At 39.4% G+C, this 22,099-nt stretch overlaps 1 protein-coding gene across 1 annotated transcript in view; it reads right to left on the minus strand.

Moving 5' to 3' along the window:
* Positions 1-266: 266 nt before the first annotated feature.
* The window catches only part of RGS20 (regulator of G protein signaling 20), a 130,370-nt gene continuing 108,537 nt past the window's right edge, over positions 267-22,099 (minus strand). The window contains exons 6-8 of the mRNA XM_049853770.1: positions 14,996-15,082; positions 4,495-4,729; positions 267-455 (exon numbers count right to left, since the gene is read on the minus strand). Of these exons, the coding sequence (XP_049709727.1) occupies positions 267-455; positions 4,495-4,729; positions 14,996-15,082 (511 nt within the window). The remainder of the gene's footprint in view (positions 456-4,494; positions 4,730-14,995; positions 15,083-22,099) is intronic.

Here is a 22,099-nt window from a genome sequence, read left to right on the forward strand (position 1 = left end):
TCTCTGCCAGTGAGAACATGCTGCTGTGACTGTAAATGTAAACATACTACCTTTCTAAAGCAGTCATATTTCATTTTTTCTTCTAAAATTAAAGTCGGCTGTAGTTTACCTTGTGAATAATATATGGCCCTCTGTAAAAGGCAGCATGTTATTAAAATAGCTGGAATATTACTCGGGAGGTGATACTACTACCTCTGAATTCTCTGTTCTAGACATAGTCTGAGTTCTTTTAATATTTTATTAATAATAAATATATTTAAAAAATCCTATGCCTCAGTGGATTTCTCAGATAAGGACTGGAGCAAGTCCTTATAGACAGTAGAGTTCATAAACCGGGGGTATGAGTCTCTGTGCATTAGAGTGTAAATCTGAAGTTGTGCATCATCAAATATGTGCTGGGATGGTTCCAACATGTTTCTGTTGATGACTTCTCTTACTCGGGAGTCTAAGCTGACCTGTAGATAGAAACAAATAACACTAGTGTTAGATACTCCCCTTTGTGAATTCAGCCCTAAATCCCATAGTTTGTTCTGTGTTTCAAAAATCTCTAACCAAAAAAGGTCATCCATAAATCCAAACCGCAGAAAGAGAAACTGAAAAATAGCCAACAGGGGCTGTCACACTTTGGTGGCCTCAGAAGCCCTTGTAGCACTTGTTAAACACAGACTGCTGGGCCCACCCCAGAGCTCTGATTCAGCAAGTGTGGGTCCAAAAGAAAAACCAAACCCACTGATGTTGAGTTGATTCCAACTCTTAGCAACCCTGTAGAACATAGTAGAACTGTCCCCCTAGGGTTTCCCAGGCTGTCTTGACTGGAGCCGACTGCCACATCTTTTTCCCCTTGAATGTCTGGTGAGTTCGAACTACCAACCTTTTGATTAGCAGCCAAGCACTTAACTACTGAGCCACCAAGGCTCCTTGTTATTGTCGATAGCTGCCATCAAGTCGGTTCCAACTCATAGTGACCCTATAGGACACACCAGAGCTGCCCCATAGGATTTCCAAGGAGTGGAACCTTGGTGGATTTGAACTGCTGACCTTTTGGTAAGCAGCTGAGCTCTTAACCATTGAGACACCAGGCCTTCTAATTTGTATTTCTAACAAGTTCCAGGTGATGCCAATGGCATGACACTTTGAGGTCCACACTTCAGAAAATCCTCTACAGAAAGCTCATTGGGTATAAAGAGCCAGTACTTATTAGCACAGATCCTGCACAAACAGGAAGCACTCCACAAAGTTCCTGCTCTGGTAGGGGAATCAGACTAAATGAATTACTGCAGATGGAGCCTTGGCGGCGTGGGGGTGAAGTGCTCAGCTGCTAACTGAAACATTGGGTGCTGGAACCCACTATCTGCTCTGTGGGAGAAAGATGTGGCAGTCTGCTTCCATAAAAAATTACAGCTTTGGAAACCCTACGGGCAGTTCTCCTCTGTCCTAAGGGTTGTTGTGAGTTAGAATCGACTCAGTGGCAATGGGTTAGTTACTGCAGAACCAGTTGACATTAAGTCAGCTCTGACTCATGGTGACCTCATGTATGTCAGAGTAGAACTGTGTTCCACAGGGTTTTCAATGGCTGATTTTTCATACGTAGATCCCCAGGCCCTTCTTCTGAGGCACCTCTGGGTGGACTTGAACTTTCAACCTCTCGGTTGGCAGCCAAGCACATTAACTGTTTGCACCAGGTGCAAAATGGTTACTCACCATTTCAAATCAATGGTCTACACAAAGGGGCACATTTTGAGATAAAATCAGACATGGTTTCTAACCAAGTTGAGACCCCCATTGAGACCAGTTGCTTAAAAAAAGAATTTGTTATGTTGGCATCTCCTATCTGGGAGGGGAGATGAGAGGGCAGAGGGGGTCAGAAGCTGGTGGAATGGACACAAAAAGAGAGAGTGGAGGGAAGGAGTGTGCTGTGTCAGTAGGGCGAGAGCAATTAGGAGTATACAGCAAGGTGTATATAAATTTTTGTATGAGAGACTGACTTGATTTATAAACTTTCACCTAAAGCACAATAAAAATTAAAAAAAGAAAATTTGTGATGCTTAAGGATACTAGTGGGATTCCTGGGTGGTGCAAATGGGTAAACGTGCTCACTTCTAACTGAGAGGTTGGAGACAGGTTAGAAGATGCAGCTATGAAGTGACAGAACTGGGATTCAAACCCCAGCTGATTTGACCGTAATGTCTATGTTCTTAATTTTTTTCAAGCTTTTGTATTTCAAGTAAAAGATGCTTGTATTGGGGGAAAATGTTCATCTTTTTATATCACTTTTGCCTCATAAATTTGCTAAGATTTTTTTGGCTGTATAATGCTTTAAAAGACACTGAATAAAAATCTTGCCTTAAAAAAAAAGGAGAATCGTGACAAAATAAAAATACAGGAAAACTTGAGACAGCCAAAACTGTGTAAGGCAGAAACCTGTCAGAGAAGGAAAACTCTCAAATATTTTCCACTAAAATGAGTGACAGAAAAGTGGTAAGACTGCACCCTGTCAAAGACAGAAAACTTGCGAGACCCAGAAAAGCAAAGCAGTCCCGTTGAGTTCCAGCTCTCACAGGTTTAACTGTATATGGAAGCCAAACATTGAAACACAGAAAGTCCCTTGCCTTTTATTATCCAGAATGCATAGGTTATTGAAAATAACTTTCTGAGCTCCATAAGCATAATCTGTCAGCTGACCATCTCCCACTTAACAACCTAAACCTAAATAAGCAAAACTTAAGCCCTTTGGAGTGCCTCTTCCTGATCCCAGTGAACTCCCCACTGTTGGATTGGTCCAAACCAGGCAGTTAGGAGTCATTCCAAACTCTGGAATTTATCTCAAATCAAGCTCTTCCTGTCTCATTTCTCTGCACTGGCTTAGTTTGGCCTTCATCCTTTCGCTGTCCTCTGCCTTGAGTCTTGTTCTCCTAACATCTGCAGCCATATTGGTCTTTGGAAAATCCAGGACAAGATGAGAAAATGTCAGCAGGGCCTCCACGCCTCAGATGCTCTAGTGCCTTTTACCATTTCTAAGCTCTCCTCTGCCTGCCACCAGCCCTAAGAATTTGGATATACCCTGCACTTCAGGCCTGCCAGACTATCTACACTTCAATTGTGTGTGGATTTCATGCCTTTATCCGTGGCCCATTTGGTCCTGTCTCCTGGGATGTCCTCATGCCATTGTGCTTCTGGCGACTTCCTTGCCATTATCCTTGGTCCCTCTATAGCCTTCCCCAGGAACCTCCTCTGCATTCTGTCTCCATCACACCGTTGATGACTCACTTCTTTGTTGTACACTTGCCACCATCTCTGCCCATCCACTTGTGGGTGAGCTCCGTGATGGGAGAGAGCTGTCCTGTTTGCCTTATATCATCACAGAGTAGGAAGTGGACGAATGGATGGTTTTATAATCAGAGCTATGTGGCCCTTAATTTTGAGACCAGGCTAACATCCTAGATTTTAGATTTGAAGACAGAAAAGATCTGAGAGGTTGAGACTTGCCCAATTTCACTCATCTAATAAAGTTTCTGATATAAGAAAGGACATCCTGAGGGAAACCTTTGCAGCCTCAGTGTCATATTAGTATGCTTTCACTATATAAAGTAAAAACACCTGTAAAAATATTTTGCTTAGGTACCCGTCTACCACTACTGACCGTTCTGACGAGGACCACAGTAGATGGACCCTGAAAGAACGAGAGAAAACCTTGGAACAGAACTCAAATTCTTAAGAAGTCCAGACTTACTGGACCAATTGAGACTAGAGGACTCTCTGAGACCAAGGGCATGAGATATTCTTTAAACCTGGAAGCAAACTATCCTCTGAGGTCACCTTTTAGCAAAATAATAGATTGGCACACAAAATAAAGGCTATTACCCTTGAGTACGGTGCTCCATTAAAAACACCATCTCTATGAGACTAAAAGGTCAACAATTACTCTAAAGCACAAAAAAGGGGGCAGGGGACACGATGGCAGTGGGTTGGGTTTTGGGGAAACTAGAGCACTGGAAACAGAAGAACCAGAACACAATTAAAGAGAATGTTGATACATTGTGAAAAATGTAACCAATGTCACTTAACAATTTGTATAGAAATGGCCAAACAGGAACATAATTTGCTGTGTAAACTTTTACCAAAAATACGATAAAATATTATTTAAAAAAATTTTGCCCAGAATAAAATGATAATTTTATTTAAAGAAATGCCTAGTTGGTGTAATGCCTTTAGACAATATTTGTAGTAAAATGGGTATACCTTCCCTTCTTAAGGATCTGATGAACGCTATGGATACTTTTTCCAGAAACATGCACAAAGTTTTTCATCAATTTTAGGGGCATTTGGAGACCATCTTTGGGACCATGGCCAAAATCCCCTACCATAAATAGTGGGTGGAGTAATTCTCTATATTCTGGAGTAGCTGTAACTGTGCAGAGTGAACATGACCAGACACCTAAGGGCTTAACATTACCAAAGGGCCCCCTTGGAGAAAATCTTTGAGTGGTCACACACCTCTTTAGGAGAAAGAATAGAAATGTAGTCTTCATATATTATCCTTGCTTTCTCTTCAATCATGTTTTTATTGGCTTCTTTTTTCAGTTCCTCACAGGCCATCCAGAAAAGCATATTTTCTTCACTGAATTCTGTCCGAAGGAACTCACGGAATGCATTTCTTCCTGCTGGAGTGATCATTAACTTGTCAAAGGACTGGGCCCAGGTGCTGACTTCTTCCAGAGTGGGGGTCATGCTTAGTAGACCAAGAAAAAGGGGGGAAGGGAACCATGTTATTGGAAGTTAATTTGTATTTCATCCCTAGAAACAAGTATGATTTCCCTTTGGATAAGCAAAAATATATGCGCTGAGGCCCTCTTAGGAAGGAAGAGAGCTCATATCCTTAAGCCTTGGGCAAAAGCATGTGATGTTTCCAAATTGCTTAGCTGGACTGCATGGCCACGGAAAATGCTGGCAAACCAAGGTGCTAGAATAGCTGCTAGGAACACACTTGTTTACATCTAGACACCCCTGGCAGTATTTTAAGGTATAAAAGTAAAGAAAAATCCTACAACCACCTGACCAGCCCCCACCCCCCAGTCACCTGTGATAGAACAAAGTTAGACTAAACAACACGCTCCTCTAGAACAGCAACCTGGCAATGGCTTTTTAGTGTATGTGTGTGTGTGTGTTTAAAATTATGCAATGTTTGAGAAAGAGAAAAGAGTATATGTAATAAATGCAAGTTATGAAGGGTAACAACAAAATAAATACCTGTGAACTAGAACATGACCAACAAAGTTGCATTTACCTGTGAGCTATTTCCACATGCTTCTCTCCCCTGCCGAGGGGACTCCTATACTCAATTTTGTGCTTACCCTTTTCTAGTTTATGTTAATTTTTTTTTGCCTCTATTTTAAATTTTATTGAGGTCAGAAAGCAGCCAGTTTAACAGCAATCCTTGTCCCTTTCCCATCACCCTTTTTTTCCATAGGTTTTACATATGTATGTATCTCTGAAGAAGGTTTTTTTTTTTTTCCAAACTGTATAAAAATGACTTGCTATATGTTGTCTTCTGTAACTTGCTTTTTTCACCCAACATTGTTTCTAAGTGTTACCCATGTTGTATGTAGCCAGAGCTCCTGAGCAAGACTTGCCTCTTGATCATTGTACCACCCTCATCCAGTTTCAGTCTCCCTGTTATACTGGCCTCATAGATATTGGACTGGTATACAAGAGTTGTATAATCTTGAAGTGATCTATTCCTGGAATGTTTTGTAGAACTAGCCTGTAAACCCATGTAGATCCAGTGTTTATTTGGCAGAAGCTTTATTAATTACTGATATAGATACCTTAGTAGTTACAGAACTATTCTGACCCTTTCTTTTTAAGTCAGTTTTAGTAATTCTCAGCTTTTTAGGAATTTGCTCAGGGGGTCTAAATTATCAAGTTCACTGACATAAATTATTCCTAGTGTTATCATATTACCAGTCTCCACTGGATATTACATTGCCTCTTTCCTTTTGAATATTGCTTAATTGTATATTCTCTACATTTTTCTGGATCGATCACAGCAGAAGATGTCAAAGTCTTTTTAAAGAATCAGCATGTGTCTTCATCTTCTCCACTGTACCTTTTTTTCCCATTTCACTTATTTCTGTGCTTATTCTTAAGTTGGACATTTAGCTCACTAAAGACCAGTCTTCCCTCTTTTCTGGTATAAGCACTTAGAGCTATTCATTTTTCTCTACTAACTAGTTTCTCTGCATCCCACAAGTCTCATAGGTCAATCACATGTAGATTGGTTATAAGTTAAAAAAAAAAAAAAAGCCTTTATTATGATTTATTCTCTGACCTAGGAGTTATGTGGAAGTGTTTTTAAAATATCAAACATATGAGAATTTTTAGTTTGTGTTTTAAATTTTCACTCCCATTTTAATTGTATTGAGTTAAAAAAAAAAAACTTTCATAATGGTCTTTGAAATTTATTGAAACACTTTATGAGATAATCCTTAGGTTCAGTGTGTATACACAGATCCCGTTTCAGTACAGTTGTATGTAAATGCATGGAAAATTTCTTTGAGGAGATGCAAAAAACAGTTGATCAGTTATCTCTGGAGATTGGGACAAGGTCTGGAATAAGAGGAAGATTGAGTTTTTACTATCAAACTTTTGTATTATTTGATTTTTGTTTTTATCATGGGTATATGAATTTTTCATCATGAAGAAAGTATTACATATGAAAAATTACCTATCATGATTCTGGAAAAATTATTTTTGAAAGAAAAGATTAATTTAAAAAGATTAAGTTGAAGAAATTTACATAAAAATTCTGGATTAATTTTACAAAGGTTAATTAGATTGAAGAGGCTTAGTTAAAGTATCCTAAATTATGTTCCTTAAGTATGAAGAGGGGAACCCTGGTGGCGTAGTGGTTAACTGCTAGGGCTGCTAACCAAAGGGTCGGCAGTTGGAATCTGCCAGGCGCTCCTTGGAAACTCTATGGGGCAGTTCTACTCTGTCCTATAAGGTCACTAAGAATCGCAATCGACTCAGTGGCACTGGGTTTGGTTTTTGGTTTTTTTAAGTACGAAGATTCAAAAGATATATTTTTACTTCTGTCAAATTAAGAAATGTATATTAAAGAGTGATTTTTTTAAAAAAAAAAAACTTAAAAGTAATCAGTATTAGAATTTTTTTAAAAGAGAGATCATATATACCTTCCATAGCACTGAAAACCTGATAGCAAAGAAAGCACAGTTCATATTGCAAAAGAAAAGCTTAAGGAAATAATTAGGAGATATTATAAGCAGAAAACCAAAGAATATTTGAGATGATTAAACATCAAGAATGATCAAAATCACTGGTCAATGCGACTGGATTCTAGGACCCTATTTAAAGACAGAAAGAGCCCTGGTGGTGCAGTGTTTAAGAACTTGGCTGCTAAACCAAAAGGTCGGCAGTTTGAACCCACCAGCCACTCTGGGGAGAGAAAGATGTGGCAGTCTGCTTCCTTAAAGATTTATAGCCTTGGAAACCCTCTGGGGCAGTTCTACTCTGTCCTACAGGGTCGTTATGAGTCAGAATCGACTGATGGCAGTGGGTCTGGTTTGGTCTGTGGTATTTAAAGAAAGCCTCGAGTTGCAATAGTGAAGGACTCTATGGGGGAAAATATTAAACAATGCAGGAAGCATCAAAAGAAGATGGAAAGAATACACAGAGTCATTATACCAAAAAGAATTAGTCAATGTTCAACCTTTTCAAGAGGTAGCATATGATCAGGAACCAATGGTACTGAAGGAAGAAGTCCAAGTTGCACTGAAGGCATTGGTGAAACACAAGGCTTCAGGAATTGATGGAATATCAATTGAGATGTTTCAACAAATGGATGCAGCGCTGCAAGTGCTCATTTGTCTATGCCAAGAAATATGGAAGACAGCTTCCTGGCCAACTGACTGGAAGAGATCCGTATTTATGACTATTCCCAAGAAAGGTGATCCAACCGAATGTGGAAATTATACAACAATATCATTAATATCACACAGAAGCAAAATTTTGCTGAAGATCATTCAAAAGCGGCTGCAGTGGTATATCAAGAGGTAACTGCTGGAAATTCAGGCCGGTTTCAGAAGAGGACATGGAACCAGGGATATCCTTGGTGATGTCAGATGGATCCTGGCTGAAAGAGGAGAATGCCAGAGGAATGTTTACCTATATCTTATTCACTATGCAAAGGCATTCGACTGTGGATCATAACAAATTATGGACAACATTGAGAAGAATGGGAATTCCAGAACATTTAATTATGCTTATGAAGAAACTGTACATAGATCAAGAGGTGGTTGTTCAGGCAGAACAAGGGGATACTGAGTGGTTTAAAGTCAGGAAAGGTGTGCATCAGCATTGTATTTTCTTTTTTATTCAGTCTGTATGCTGAGCAAATCCAAGAAGATGGATGATATGAAGAACGGGATATCAGGATTGGAAGAAGACTCATTAACAACCTGTGTTATGCAGATGACAGAACCTTGCTTGCTGAAAGTGAAGAGGACTTGAAGCACTTGCTGATGAAGATCAAAGATCCCAGCCTTCATATGGATTACATCTCAACATAAAGAAAAAAAAAAATCCTTACAACTGGACCAGTAAGCCACGTCATGATAAATGGAGAAAAGGTTGAAGTTGTCAAGGATTTCATTTTACTTGGATCCACAATCAACACCCATGGAAGCAGCAGTCAAAAAATCAAAAGACACATTACATTAGGAAAATCTGCTGCAAAGGACCTCTTTAAAGTGTTGAAAGGCAAAGGTGTCACCTTGAAGACTAAGGTGCACCTGACCCAAGCCATGGTATTTTCAATCGCATCATATGCATGTGAAAGCTGGACAATGAATAAGGAAGACCAAAGAAGAATTGATGCCTTTGAATTGTGGTGTTGGCAAAGAGTATTGAATATACCATGGACTGCCAGAAGAATGAATAAACCTGTCTTGGAAGAAGTACAACCAGAATGCTCCTTAGAAGCAAGGATGGCGAGACTGTGTCTCACATACTTTGGTCATGTTATGAGGAGGGATCAGTCCCTGAAGAAGGACATCATGCTTGGTAAAGTACAGGGTCAGCGGAAAGGAAGACTCTCAACGAGATGGATTGACACAGTGTCTGCAACAATCGGCTCAAGCATAACAATGATTTTAAGGATGGCGCAGGACCGGGCAGTGTTTTGTTCTGTTGTACACAGAGCCGCTATGAGTCATAACCAACTCGACGGCACCTAACAACAATCACAACAACATTTAAAGAAAGAAACTCAAAGTGGGCCAAAAAAGCAACTCAGCATGATGCTATTTCCAGGAAACCCATAAAACATTACCAGAAATTTAAAGACAAGTAGAAAAACAAAAGTAAATGAGACAAATAAAGTAAGTACAGTCATGCATCACTTCATGTCCAGGATAGTTCTCTGAACTAGGACGTTATGTGATTGGATGTTGTGGGAACACCTGGGTCCCCACAGCCCAGTGAGGTCATGGCGGGGGCGGAGGTCTGGGGGTGAGCACGAGCGGCAGAAGAGCAGTCTCTGTTACCTGGGGCCCTCGCCCTGCCCACCCCCGATGCCTGCTGACCTTGGGGGCTCGGGAGCAGGATCGGTGCCCACTCTTCCCAGCCCCAGGGGTGCCTGTTCCCGGGGCAGTGGAGTGCAGAGGGGTGGGCTCACCACCCTTGGGCTGTGGGCATCCCCTGGAAGGCGCGTGTTGAACCACAGACACGTATGCAGGCAGACGTTGCCCAGACAGAAGTTAAGCAGCACAAGACTGTATAACATCGAAGGAGAAGTGGAAGCAAAGGTATAAAATTGTATAAAGAGTCATTTTCTATTGTTAATTGTATACAACTGAGAATGAATAGTTGTTGTTGTTGTTAGTTGCCTTTGAGTTGACTCTGACTCATGGCCACCCCAGTGTGCAGATTGGAATTGTTCCATAGGGTTTTCAGTGGCTGGGATCTTTTGGAAGCAGACTGCCAGGCCTTACTTCTGAGGCACCTCTGGGTGGGTTTGAACTGCCAGCCTTTTGGTTAGTAATACAGTGCTTAACCACTGGGTCACCCAGGGACTCCTTGAGAATAAATAATAGCTAACATATGTTGAGTGCTTGCCTTTCGCTAGGATCTAAGTGCTGTATTTGTCTTATTCAATTTTTACAACACTTCATTGGCTTGAGGCACAAAATCCTATTATGATCCCCATTTTATATATGAGGAAACTGAGGCAGGGTGTGGCTATTAAGTAAACTCCCCAAGTCACACAGGTAGGATGGTTAGAGCTAGGACCAGTTGCAGGCATTCTGGTGCCACGCGTAACAGTCTCAAAGCTTTGTTGTCATTAGCTGCCGTCAAGTCAGTTCTGACTCGTGGCAATCCCCTGGGTGTCAGAGTAGAGCTGCTCCACAGGGTTGTTAAGGCTGTGACCCTTCAGAAGCAGATTGCCAGGGCCATCTTCCAAGGCGCCTCTGGGTGGGTTTGAACTGCACTTTGCCATTGCACAGCTCAGAGACAGTCTCAAAGTTGAGTGCTGCACTGGACTATATAAAATAGAAGTAGTTTTTAACAAAGTTAAAAATTGTGGTAGAGCTTTACATGCCTCCCAGATTTCAAAAACTGTGGGCAAGACTATGAAAAACTATACTCAAACAAATTTGAAAACCTAGAAGACATGGATGAATTCCTAGAAATACACTACCTACCAAACTAGCACAAACAGAGGTAGAACAACTAAACAGACCCATAACAAAAGAAGAGATCGAAAAGGTAACCAAAAAACTCCCAACAAAAAAAAGCCCTGGTCCAGACAGCTTCACTGCAGAGTTCTACCAAACTTTCAGAGAAGAGTTAACACCACTACTACTAAAGGTATTTCAGAGCATAGAAAAGGACGGAATATTACCAAACTCATTCTGTGAAGCCACCATATCCCTGATACCAAAACCAGGTAAAGACACCACAAGAAAAGAAAATTACAGACCTATATCCCTCATGAACGTAGATGCAAAAATCCTCAACAAAATTCTAGCCAATAGAATTCAAAAACATATCCAAAAAATAATTCACCATGACCAAGTGGGATTCATACCAGGCATGCAGGGATGGTTCAACATTAGAAAAACAATTAACGTAATCCACCACATAAATAAAACAAAAGACAAGAATCACATGATTTTATCAATTGACGCAGAAAAGGCATTTGACAAAGTTCAACACTCATTCGTGATAAAAACTCTCAGCAAAATAGGAATAGAAGGAAAATTCCTCACCATAATAAAGGGCATTTATACAAACCCAACAGAAGGAGCCTGAAAACATTCCCACTGAGATCAGGAACCAGACAAGGATGCCCTTTATCACCACTCTTATTCAACATTGTGCTGGAAGCCCTAGCCAGAGCAATTAGGCTATGATAAAGGAATAAAGGGCATCCAGATGGTCTCTATTTGCAGAAGACATGATCTTATACACAGAAAACCCTAAGGAATCCTCCAGAAAACTACTGAAACTAAGAGAAGAGTTCAGCAGAGTATCGGGATACAAGATAAACATACAAAAGTCAGTTGGATTCCTCTACACCAACAAAAAGAACATTGAAAAGGAAATCACCAAATCGATGCCATTTACAGTAGCCCCCAAGAAGATAAAATAAAATGCTTAGGAATAAATCTTACCAGACATGTAAAAGACTTATACAAACAAAACTACAGTACGCATCTGCAAGAAACCAAAAGAGACTTACGTAAGTGGAAGGACATACCTTGCTCGTGGATAGGAAGACTTAACATTATAAAAATGTCTATTCTACCAAAAGCGATCTATACATCTAATGCAATTCTGATCCAAATCCCAATGACATTCTTTAATGAGATGGAGAAACAAATCACCAACTTCATATGGAAGGGAAAGAGGCCCCGGATAAATAAGGCATTACTGGAAAAGAAGAACAAAGTGGGAGGCTTTACTTTACCTGATTTTAGAACCTATTATACCACCACAATAGTCTAAACAGCCTGGTACTGGGACAACAACAGATACATGGACCAATGGAACAGAATTGAGAATCCAGACATAAATCCATCCACATATGAGCAGCTGATATTTGACAAAGGCCCCAAAACAGTGAAATGGGGAAAAGACAGTCTTTTTAACAAATGATGCTGGCATAACTGGATATCCATCTGCAAAAAAAAACTCCATGCACAAAAACTAACTCAAAATGGATCAAAGACCTAAATATAAAGTCTAAAATGATAAAGATCATGGAAGAAAAAATAGGGACAACGTTAGGAGCCCTAATACATGGCATAAACAGTATACAAAACATTATAAAGAATGTAGGAGAAAAACTAGATAACTGGGAGTTCCTAAAAATCAAATACCTTTGCTCAGCCAAAGACTTCACCAGAAGAGTAAAAAGACAACCTACAGACTGGGAGATTTTTGGTTATGACAAATCAGATCAGCGTCTAATCTCTAAAATCTACAAAATACTGCAAAACCTCCACAACAAAAAGACAAATAACCCAATTAAAAACTGGGCAAAAGATATGAAAAGACACTTCACTAAAGAAGACATTCAGGTAGCCAACAGATATATGAGGAAATGTTCACAATCATTAGCCATTAGAGAAATGCAGATCAAAACTACAATGAGATTTCATCTCACTCCAACAAGGCTGGCATTAATCCAAAAAACACAAAAGAATAAATGTTGGAGAGGCTGTGGAGAGACTGGAACACTTCTACACTGCTGGTGGGAATGTAAAATGGTACAACCACTTTGGAAATCGATTTGGCGCTTCCTTAAAAAGCTAGAAATAGAACTACCATACGATCCAGCAATCCCACTCCTTGGAATATATCCTAGAGAAATAAGAGCCTTTACATGAACAGTTATATGCACACCCATGTTTACTGCAGCACTGTTTACAATAGCAAAAACATGGAAGCAACCAAGGTGCCCATCAACGGATGAATGGATAAATTATGGTATATTCACACAATGGAATATTACGCATTGATAAAGAACAGTGAGGAATCTGAAACATTTCATAACATGGAGGAACCTGGAAGGCATTATGCTGAGTGAAATTAGTTGCAAAAGGACAAATATTGTATAAGACCACTATTATAAGAACTTGAGAAATAGTTTAAACTGAGAAGAAAACATTCTTTTGTGGTTACGAGAGCGGGGAGGGAGGGAGGGTGGGAGAAGGGCATTCACTAACTAGACAGTAGATAAGAACTACTTTAGGTGGAGGGAAAGACAGCCCACAATACAGGGGAGGTCAGCACAATTGGACTAAAGCAAAAGCAAGTTTCCTGAATAAACTGAATGCTTTGAAGGCCAGTGTAGCAGGGGCAGGGGTCTGGGGACCATGGTTTCAGGGGGCATCTAAGTCAATTGGCATAACAAAATCTATTAAGAAAACATTCTGCATCCCACTTTGAAGAGTGGCGTCTGGGGTCTTAAATGCTAGCAAGCAGCCATCTAAGATGCATCAATTGGTCTCAACCCACCTGGACCAAAGGAGAATGAAGAACACCAAGGACACAAGGTGATCAGGAGCCCAAGAGACAAAAAGGGCCACATGAACCAGAGTCTACATCATCCTGAGACCGGAAGAACTAGATGGTGCCCGGCTACAACTGATGACTGCCCCTGACAGGGAACACAACAGAGAACCCCTGAGGGAACAGGAGAGCAGTGGGATGCAGACACCAAATTCTCATAAGACCAGACTTAATGGTCTGACTGAGACTAGAAAGACCCCGGTGGTCATGGCCCCCAGACCTTCTCTTGGCCCAGGATAGGAACCATTCCCAAAGCCAACTCTTCAGACATGGATTGGACTGGACAATGGGATGGAGAGGGATGCTGGTGAGGAGTGAGCTTCTTGGATCAGGTGGACACTTGAGACTATGTTGGCATCTCCTGCCTGGAGGGGAGATGAGAGGGTGGAGTGGGTTAGAAGCTGGTGAAATGTACACGAAATGAGACAGTGGAGGGAGACAGCGGGCTGTCTCATTAGGGTGAGAGTAATTGGGAGTGCGTAGCAAGGTGTATGTGGGTTTTTGTGTGAGAGACTGACTTGATTTGTAAACTTTCACTTAAAGCACAATAAAAATTATTTTTAAAAAAGTGGGTAAGAATAAAGAAGAAAAATATTTAAGCTGTTTTTTGTACTATTAGATTTTTCCCTCAAAAAAGAAGCAATGTAATATAAAATCTATTTTAATGTTTTTAGGGTATTTGTCTAATATCTGTAATTTCATAGGCTGTTATAATACCAAGATAAAACCCATTGCCATTGAGTCGATTCTGACTCATAGCGACCCTATAGGACAGGGTAGAACTGGCCCATAGAGTTTCCAAGGAGCACCTGGTGGATTCGAACTGCCGACCTTTTGGTTAGCAGCCATAGCTCTTAACCACTATGCCACCAGGGTTTCCCAATACCAAGATAGGTATAAAAATAATTAAGTGGAAGCAAATCAATTGATAATATAAAGAAAAAAAGACAATTTTAAAATTTGGCATTATGGAAAGTAATTTTATGTGTGTTTTCTTTAAAATTCTTTTCAAAACACCTAGACTTAAAAAATAATACATTGGTCATTTAGTATAAATTTACAGGAAAATGGACTTACATTTTCCTGAAAACCAAGTATGTATATGTTTCATTATGGTCTTTTATTCTAAAAAATATATGAAAATGAAATATATGTTTTGTCAAGAAGCATCAACTTCTATTTGTGATTAGCAGGAAATGGATTACTAATGGGACTGCTTTTACTCCCTGTCGCACATGATTTAAAAGGAGTTCTGCAAGGTGAAGTGGTGAGGCCACCCTCATCTTATTAAATTGCAGTTAGAGAAACTGTGAATTCTTTTGAAACATATAATGTAAAAACTAAAAAAAAAAGTTGGCATTTCTGTCAATTTGGTGACCTTAGTAACACGAGGTTTCACCTTTCTTCACAGGCTGGGGTGCCCTCTGTTCTCAGGTCGTGGGAAGCCCTCCTGAGTCTCTGATCTTCTTGGTTTCTGACAGTGAGGCTGAAAGAAACAAGACATTTTCATGTCACATGAGCCCATTCTATACTAAGGATATAATTTATGCAAATATTTTAAAGTACTTCAGATCCCCAAGGAGAATGTCTTCCTCTCCTTGAAAAAAATGGCCTTGACTGGTTTTGTTAAGTAAACCAAAGACAGATAGTAAGGTAACATAAGTGAAATAAATTATAATATTGTGGTCTACAGTAATTAGCATAATAATTAGAAATTATTATGCTCAATTACATTTAGAATCAAATTTTTTTCATAAAAACACATTCATTAAAACAAAAAACCCATTGCCATCCAGTCGATCCTGACTCATAGCAGCGTAGAACTGGCCTGTAGAGTATCCAAGGAGTGCCTGATGGATTCAAACCGCCAACCTTTTGGTTAGCAGCTGTAGCTGTTAACCACTACACCACCAGGATTTCCAGACATTCACTAGAAAGTAGCAAAAAATTGTTTGGAATGTTCTGGTTTTTCACTCCATTGCCTGAACCTTAAAAAAAAAAAGGTATTCTCCGGTTTTTGTTTCAATCAAAATGGAGGTTTTATATATGTATAGGCACATACACAAAAGTATTAGAGAAAAAAGGATACAATAAAAATCCACTATTGTGTCTTTCAAGAGAATTTAAGTTTCCTTACATACATTTCTTTGTAAATTTATTCCAAGTATTTTTGTTGTTATTATAAATGGAATTTTCATTTCCATTTATCTCCTAACTGGTTATTGTTTCTACATAAGAAGGCTTTTAATTTTTTAATAGCCTTATTTAGTTACTATTTATATACCATAAAGTTTACCTGTTTAAAGTATACAGTTTAATGGTTTTTAGCATATTCAGAGTTAGGCAACCATCAGCACATTCTAATTTAGAACATTTCATTACCCCAAGCAGAAACTTTGCACCCATTAGCGGTCACTCCTCATCCACCCATCTCTCTGTTCTCCGCCAGCCCTGGGCAGACACTCATCTGCTTTCTGTCTCTGTGCTGTTGTTGTCAGTTGCCATCGAGCTCGTTCCCACTCACGGCAGCCTTACGTATCACAGAATGAAACGCTGCTTGGTCCGGCGTCATCTTCATGATCTTTGGTCCGTTTGAGTCTACTGTTGCTCTCTCAATCTGTCTCACTGAGGGCTTCCCTCGTTTTTTGCTGACCCTCTACTTTACCAAACATGATGTCCTTTTCTAGCCACTGGTCTTTCCTGATGATAAGTCCAAAGTAAGTGAGCTGAAGTCTCACCATCCTCGCTTGCAAGGAGTATCCTGGTTGTATTTCTTCTAAGAATGATTTGTGCATTCTTCCGGTAGTCCATGTTGTATATTCAACATCCTTTGCCAACACCACGTTTCGAATGCATCAATTTTTTTTTTTCTGTCTTCCTTGGCCATCCCCATGATTGCTTTCAGATGAGATCGTTGTGATCCATATGGTTCTCATTGGCTGATTTTGGGAATAGATCACCAGTCCTTCTTCCTAGTTTGTCTTATCCTGGAAGCTCTGCTGAAACCTGTGCAGCACCTTTGCGACATGCAAGCCTCCACTGACGGGGGTGGTGGCTGTGCAGGAGTCGCGTTGGCTGGAAAGGGAACAGGGTCTCCTGCATGCAGGTGAGACTTCTACCACTGATCCTCATCTAATTGCATTAATTAAACTGTTAAATACAAGGTGGAATAGCAGTGGCGACTGTGGACACGTTTCGCTCTTGATTTTAGCAGGAATGCCTTGAGTGTTTCCTATGAATTTCCGAGTGGCTTTTTTATCATTGACTATTTGTGTTTGCTCTATCTGGTTACTGCTTCAATTCCTTTTATTATATCATCCCTTAACACATTTTTTTACTTCATCTTATGTCTTCTTGCCCATTTTCAGCACATCTGCTTTATAAATAATGTGTATGTTTAGCTCTATTTTTCTTTAACTGCACAAATCATTAGAACCACAGGAACTCTTTGACTTGATGATTTCATGTGCCAGGACTAAAAAGTTTCAGTAAATAATGGTTTCTTAAAAATAAACAAAAACAAAACTTGAGAGGAATCTGGGTGGGATTCTTTCTGTGTCAGCATTGATAAAGCATGGCTTCCTAGGCTTCTTTTGTAAGCAGGGCACATTATTGCACAGTGGGGGCAACAAAGCTCAGAGAAAGAGAAATGATGAATTTGACACGAGATTCCTGAATTGGAAGCTATACTGCAAACTAAATAATGCAAAATTTCTTTAACCTTTGACACTTCTTCCTGTCTCTCTCTCTTTTCCAAGTAGTATTTTTTTTAAGGAGATGTTCCTGAAAAAGTAAAGAATATATTTTGTGTCAAGTTTTCTTTACCCAGGGTTTTTGTTATTGGGGCATTGGTGGTTCGATGGTAGAATTCTTCCATGCAGGAGGCCTGGGTTCAATTCCTGGCCAAGGCACCTCAAGTACAGCCAGCACCAGTCTATCAGTGGAGTCTGTGTGTTGCTATGGTGCTGAACGGCTTTCAGCAGAGCTTCCAGATTAAGACGGGCTATTTATGAGGAAAGGCCTGGCAATCTACTTCCAAAAACCAGCCAATGAAAACCCTGTGGATCACAATGGTCCAATCCCATCATGTATGGGGTCACCATGATTCAGGAACCTACTCGAGGGCAGCTAACAACAACAAAAACACTCTTATCGTTACAGCAGAACAAGAAAATGTGGGCAGAAGCCAAGATAGGTGCTCGCCATGTTTGAGAAAAAAATCAGTAAAAGAAGACCCATTGGTAGGTATATTTTTGTAATTTTTGAATTATAAAGAGAAAAAAAAAAAACTCTTCAACCTACTGGGGAAAAAAAGTTTATCTTCAAGGGAACAAAATTATGGATGACTTCCTTCATAGCACTACACGCCAGAAGCCTCAGTGCAGTTTTGAGTAAGCTTAACACAATGGCTTAGAACAGCTTACCTTTCTTGAAAACTGACTTTACTGTGTATAAATGGCTCAATCTCAAAGCATAATGCTGAGTGGAAAAAAAAAAAATCAAGAAAAGGAAATATTAAAAGAGTTGAGATTTCCTGTGTACTTTCTCTCCAACCTTTTCCCCCCTCTCTACCCCAAGGATAACCACCATCCTTAATTTGTTGTTTGTCGTTCCCATGATGTCCATGCCAATCCATACTTATATGTTCGCACACACTGTATCTTCAAACTTTGTATAAACGTATTACATTACACAATATGTATTGCTTTATAATTTGCTTTCCCCCTCTAACACAGGCATTTAAATGCTGCATGGTATTACATTTTTTACTATATCGCAATTCTCCTGTTTGTGAACTTTGGAGCCGTTTTCCATTTTTTGCAATAACAGTAATGCTGCAGTGAGTCTTCCTGCATGTCTCCTTGCCCTCATGCGAGAGTTCTTCCTAGGCTGGAGTGCATACTTAGAAGTGGAGCTGCTGTTCGAAGGTTATGCACATCTTCAGACTTATCCGGTGTTGCCTAATGGTTTTCCCAAGTGGCTGTACTGTTTTTACACTCCCTTTTCACTATTTTTCCCACCACATGATTTTTCAATTTTAAATACCAGCTTTTTAAATATTTTGCCAACCTGATAGATATGAAGTGATATAATTTAATTTTCATTGTCTTGATCCTAGTTAGCAGAAAGCAGTACAAGTAGATTGTCTTTTCTGTTCCATTTTATTTGCTGACTTTTCTTTTGGTCATTATTCTCTTACTAGTCTTCTGAAGTTTTTTTTATATATTCTGGATATGGATTCTTGTTTGTTATATGCACTCTATCTTCTTCCAGTATTTTTACCTTTTCATTGTATTTTGGGTATCTTGGCAATGTTTTCTTATTTCTTTGTTAGATACATTTAAAAAAACAGTTTTATTGCGATAGAATTAAGATACCATACAACTCACCAATTTAAAGTGCACAATACAATGTGTTTAGCATATTTATAGAGTCATGCAACCATCACCATAATCTATTTTAGAATACTCTGTCATCCCCAAAAGAAACCCATTAACAGTCACTCCCCTTTCCCTCCAGCCCCAATCATAGACAAACACTAATCTATTTTCTGTATCTATTTGCCTGTTCTGGCTTTTTTCACTTACCATAATATTTTCATCCATGCTGTAACATGCATCCGTACTTCATTCCTTTTTATTATCACATAATTTCCTATTGTATGAACATACAACATTTTGCTTATGCACTAGTCAGTTGATGGACATTGTACATTCATGTACAAGTTTTTCTGTGGTATATGTTTTCATTTCTTTTATTAAACACATTTTAACATTTTAATTTAGCCAAATTTATCAGTCTTTTCCTTTTATGGGTTTTTTCTTATTTAAGTTAATTCTTCCCAACACCAAGGTCATAAAGATATTATCCTATATTTTCTTCTTGACTATTACCATTTAGTTTCTTTAGGCCACCTGGAACTGATCTTGTTTGGGGGAGGATAGGTTGATTTTTGTATACGGTGCAATATAGGAAAATAATTCTATTTTTCCATATAGATACCAGGTAGGATGACCAGGTTTGCCCAGGACTTAGGGGTTTTCTGGGATGTGAGCCTTTTCAGTGCTAAAACTGAGAAAGTCTGGGCAAGGTGGGATAAGGTGATCACCCTTATGCCAGGTGTCCTGCTATTTACTGAGTATTTTATTCTCTCCTTCACACATGCCATATGTTAATAAAGTTTTCTATATTTCTTCTGTTGTCTTCTATGTGTTGTATTTCTCAGCTAATAATAATACCATTCATTTTGAAAGGAAATTTTCTTATAGGTAATTTTTTTTCCCAAACAAAATCTGCAGTTATTTGACTATCATCAACATTAAATTATTTGTCTCCAGCTTTTGTTGTAAACTTTTTTTTATTGTCCTTTAAATAAAAGTTTACAATTCAAGTCAATTTCTCATACAGAAAATTATACACACATTGTTATGTGACCCTAATTGCTCTCCCTACAATGTGATAGCACACTCCTCCTCTCTACCCTGTATTTCCTGCGTCCATTCAACCAGCTCCTGTCTCCTTCTGCCTTCTCATTTGCCTCTGGACAGGAGCTGCTAACATGGTCTCGTGTCTACTTGAGCCAAGAAGCACAATCTTCACCAGTATCATTCTACATCTTACAGTCCAATCTAATCTTTGTCTGAAGCATTGGCTTTGAGAATCATTTTAGTTTTGGGCTAACAGAGAGTCCGGGGGCCGTGTCTTCTAGGGTCCCTCCAGTCTCAGTCAGACCATCAAGTCTGGTCCTTTTACTAGAATTTGAGTTCTGCATCCCACTTTTCCCCACTCCATCAGGGACTCTACTCTGTTGTGTTTCCTCTCGGGGCAGTCTTTGGTGGTTGCTGGGTACCGTCTAGTTCTTCCAGTCTCAGGCTGATGGAGTCTCTGGTTTACGTGGTCCTTTCTGTCTCTTGGGCATATGTTTTTCTTATATCTTTGGTGTTCTTCATTCTCCTTTCCTCCAGGTGGGTTGGGACAAATTAATGCATCTTAGATGGCAGCTTGCAAGCTTTTCAGACCCCAGGTGACACTCACCAAAGTGGGATGCAGAATGCTTTCTTAATAAACTTTGTTATGCCAATTGACCTAGATGTCCCCTGAAACCATAGTCCCAGATCCCTGCCCCTGCTACTCTGTCACTCGAGGTGTTTCGTTGTATTCAGGAAACTTCTTAGCTTTTGGTTTAGTCCAGTTGTGCTGATTTCCCCTGTATTGTGTGTTGTCCTTCCTTTCACCTAAAATAATTCTTGTCTACTATCTAATCAGTGAATGCCCCTCTTTCTTCCTCCCCACCCTTGTAACCATCAAAGAATGTTTTCTTCTGTTTAAACCTTTTCTTGAGTTCTATTAAGTGGTCGCATACAATATTTGCCCTTTTTTGACTAACTTCACTCAGCACAATGCCTTCTATATTCATCCATGTTATGAGCTGTTTCGCAGATTCATCGTTGTTCTTTATCATTCTGTAGTATTTCATAGTGTGAATGTGCCATAATTTGTTTTTCCATCCATCCATCGATGGGCACCTACGTTGTTTGCGATTTTTGCTATTGTAAACAGTGCTGCAATGAACATGGGTGTGGATATATCTATTCATGTGAGGACTCATTTCTCTAGGATATATTCCAAGCAGTGGGATTGCTGGATTGTATGGTAGTTCTGTTTATAGCTTTTTAAGGAAGCATGAAATCGATTTCCAAAGTAGATGTACCATTTTACATTCCCACCAGTTCCAGTCACTCCACATCCTCGCCAACATTTATTATTTTGTGTTTTTTGGATTACTGCTAGCCTTATTGGGGTGAGATGGTATCTCATTGTAGTTTTGATTTCTGTAATGGTTAGTGATAGCAAACATTTCCTCATTTATCTGTTAGCCACCTGAATGTCTTCTTTGGTGAAGTGCCTGTTCATATCCTTTTCCCATTTTTTAACTGAGTTATTTGCCTTTTCATTGTTGCGGTTTTGCAGTATCTTGTAGACTTTAGAGATTAAATGCTGATCGAATTTGTCATAGACAAAAATCTTTTCCCAGTTTGTAGGCTGTCTTATTACTCTTTTGGTGAAGTCTTTGGATGTGCGTAAGTGTTTGATTTTTAGGAGTTCCCAGTTATCTAGTTTCTCTTCTGGTGTTTGTGCAATTTTAGTAATGTTTTGTATTCTGTTTATGCCATGTATTACTGCTCCTAGCACTGTCCCTATTTTGTCTTCCATTATCTTTATCATTTTAGATTTTATATTTAGGTCTTTGGTCCATTTTGAGTTAGTTTTTATGCATGGCGTGAGGTATTGGTCTTGTTTCATTTTTTTGCAGATGGATATCCAGTTATGCCAGCACCATTTGAAAAGGAGGCTGTCTTTTCCCCAGTTAATGGACTTTGGACCTTTGTCAAATATCAGCTGGTTGTAGGTGGATGATTTTTACGTCTGGATTCTTAATTCTGTTCCATTGTTCTGTTTCTGTTGCTGGACCAGCACCAGGCTGTTTTGACTACCCTGGCAG

The sequence above is a fragment of the Elephas maximus genome, chromosome 15, assembly GCF_024166365.1.
Source record: "Elephas maximus indicus isolate mEleMax1 chromosome 15, mEleMax1 primary haplotype, whole genome shotgun sequence".
Lineage (NCBI taxonomy): Eukaryota > Metazoa > Chordata > Mammalia > Proboscidea > Elephantidae > Elephas > Elephas maximus.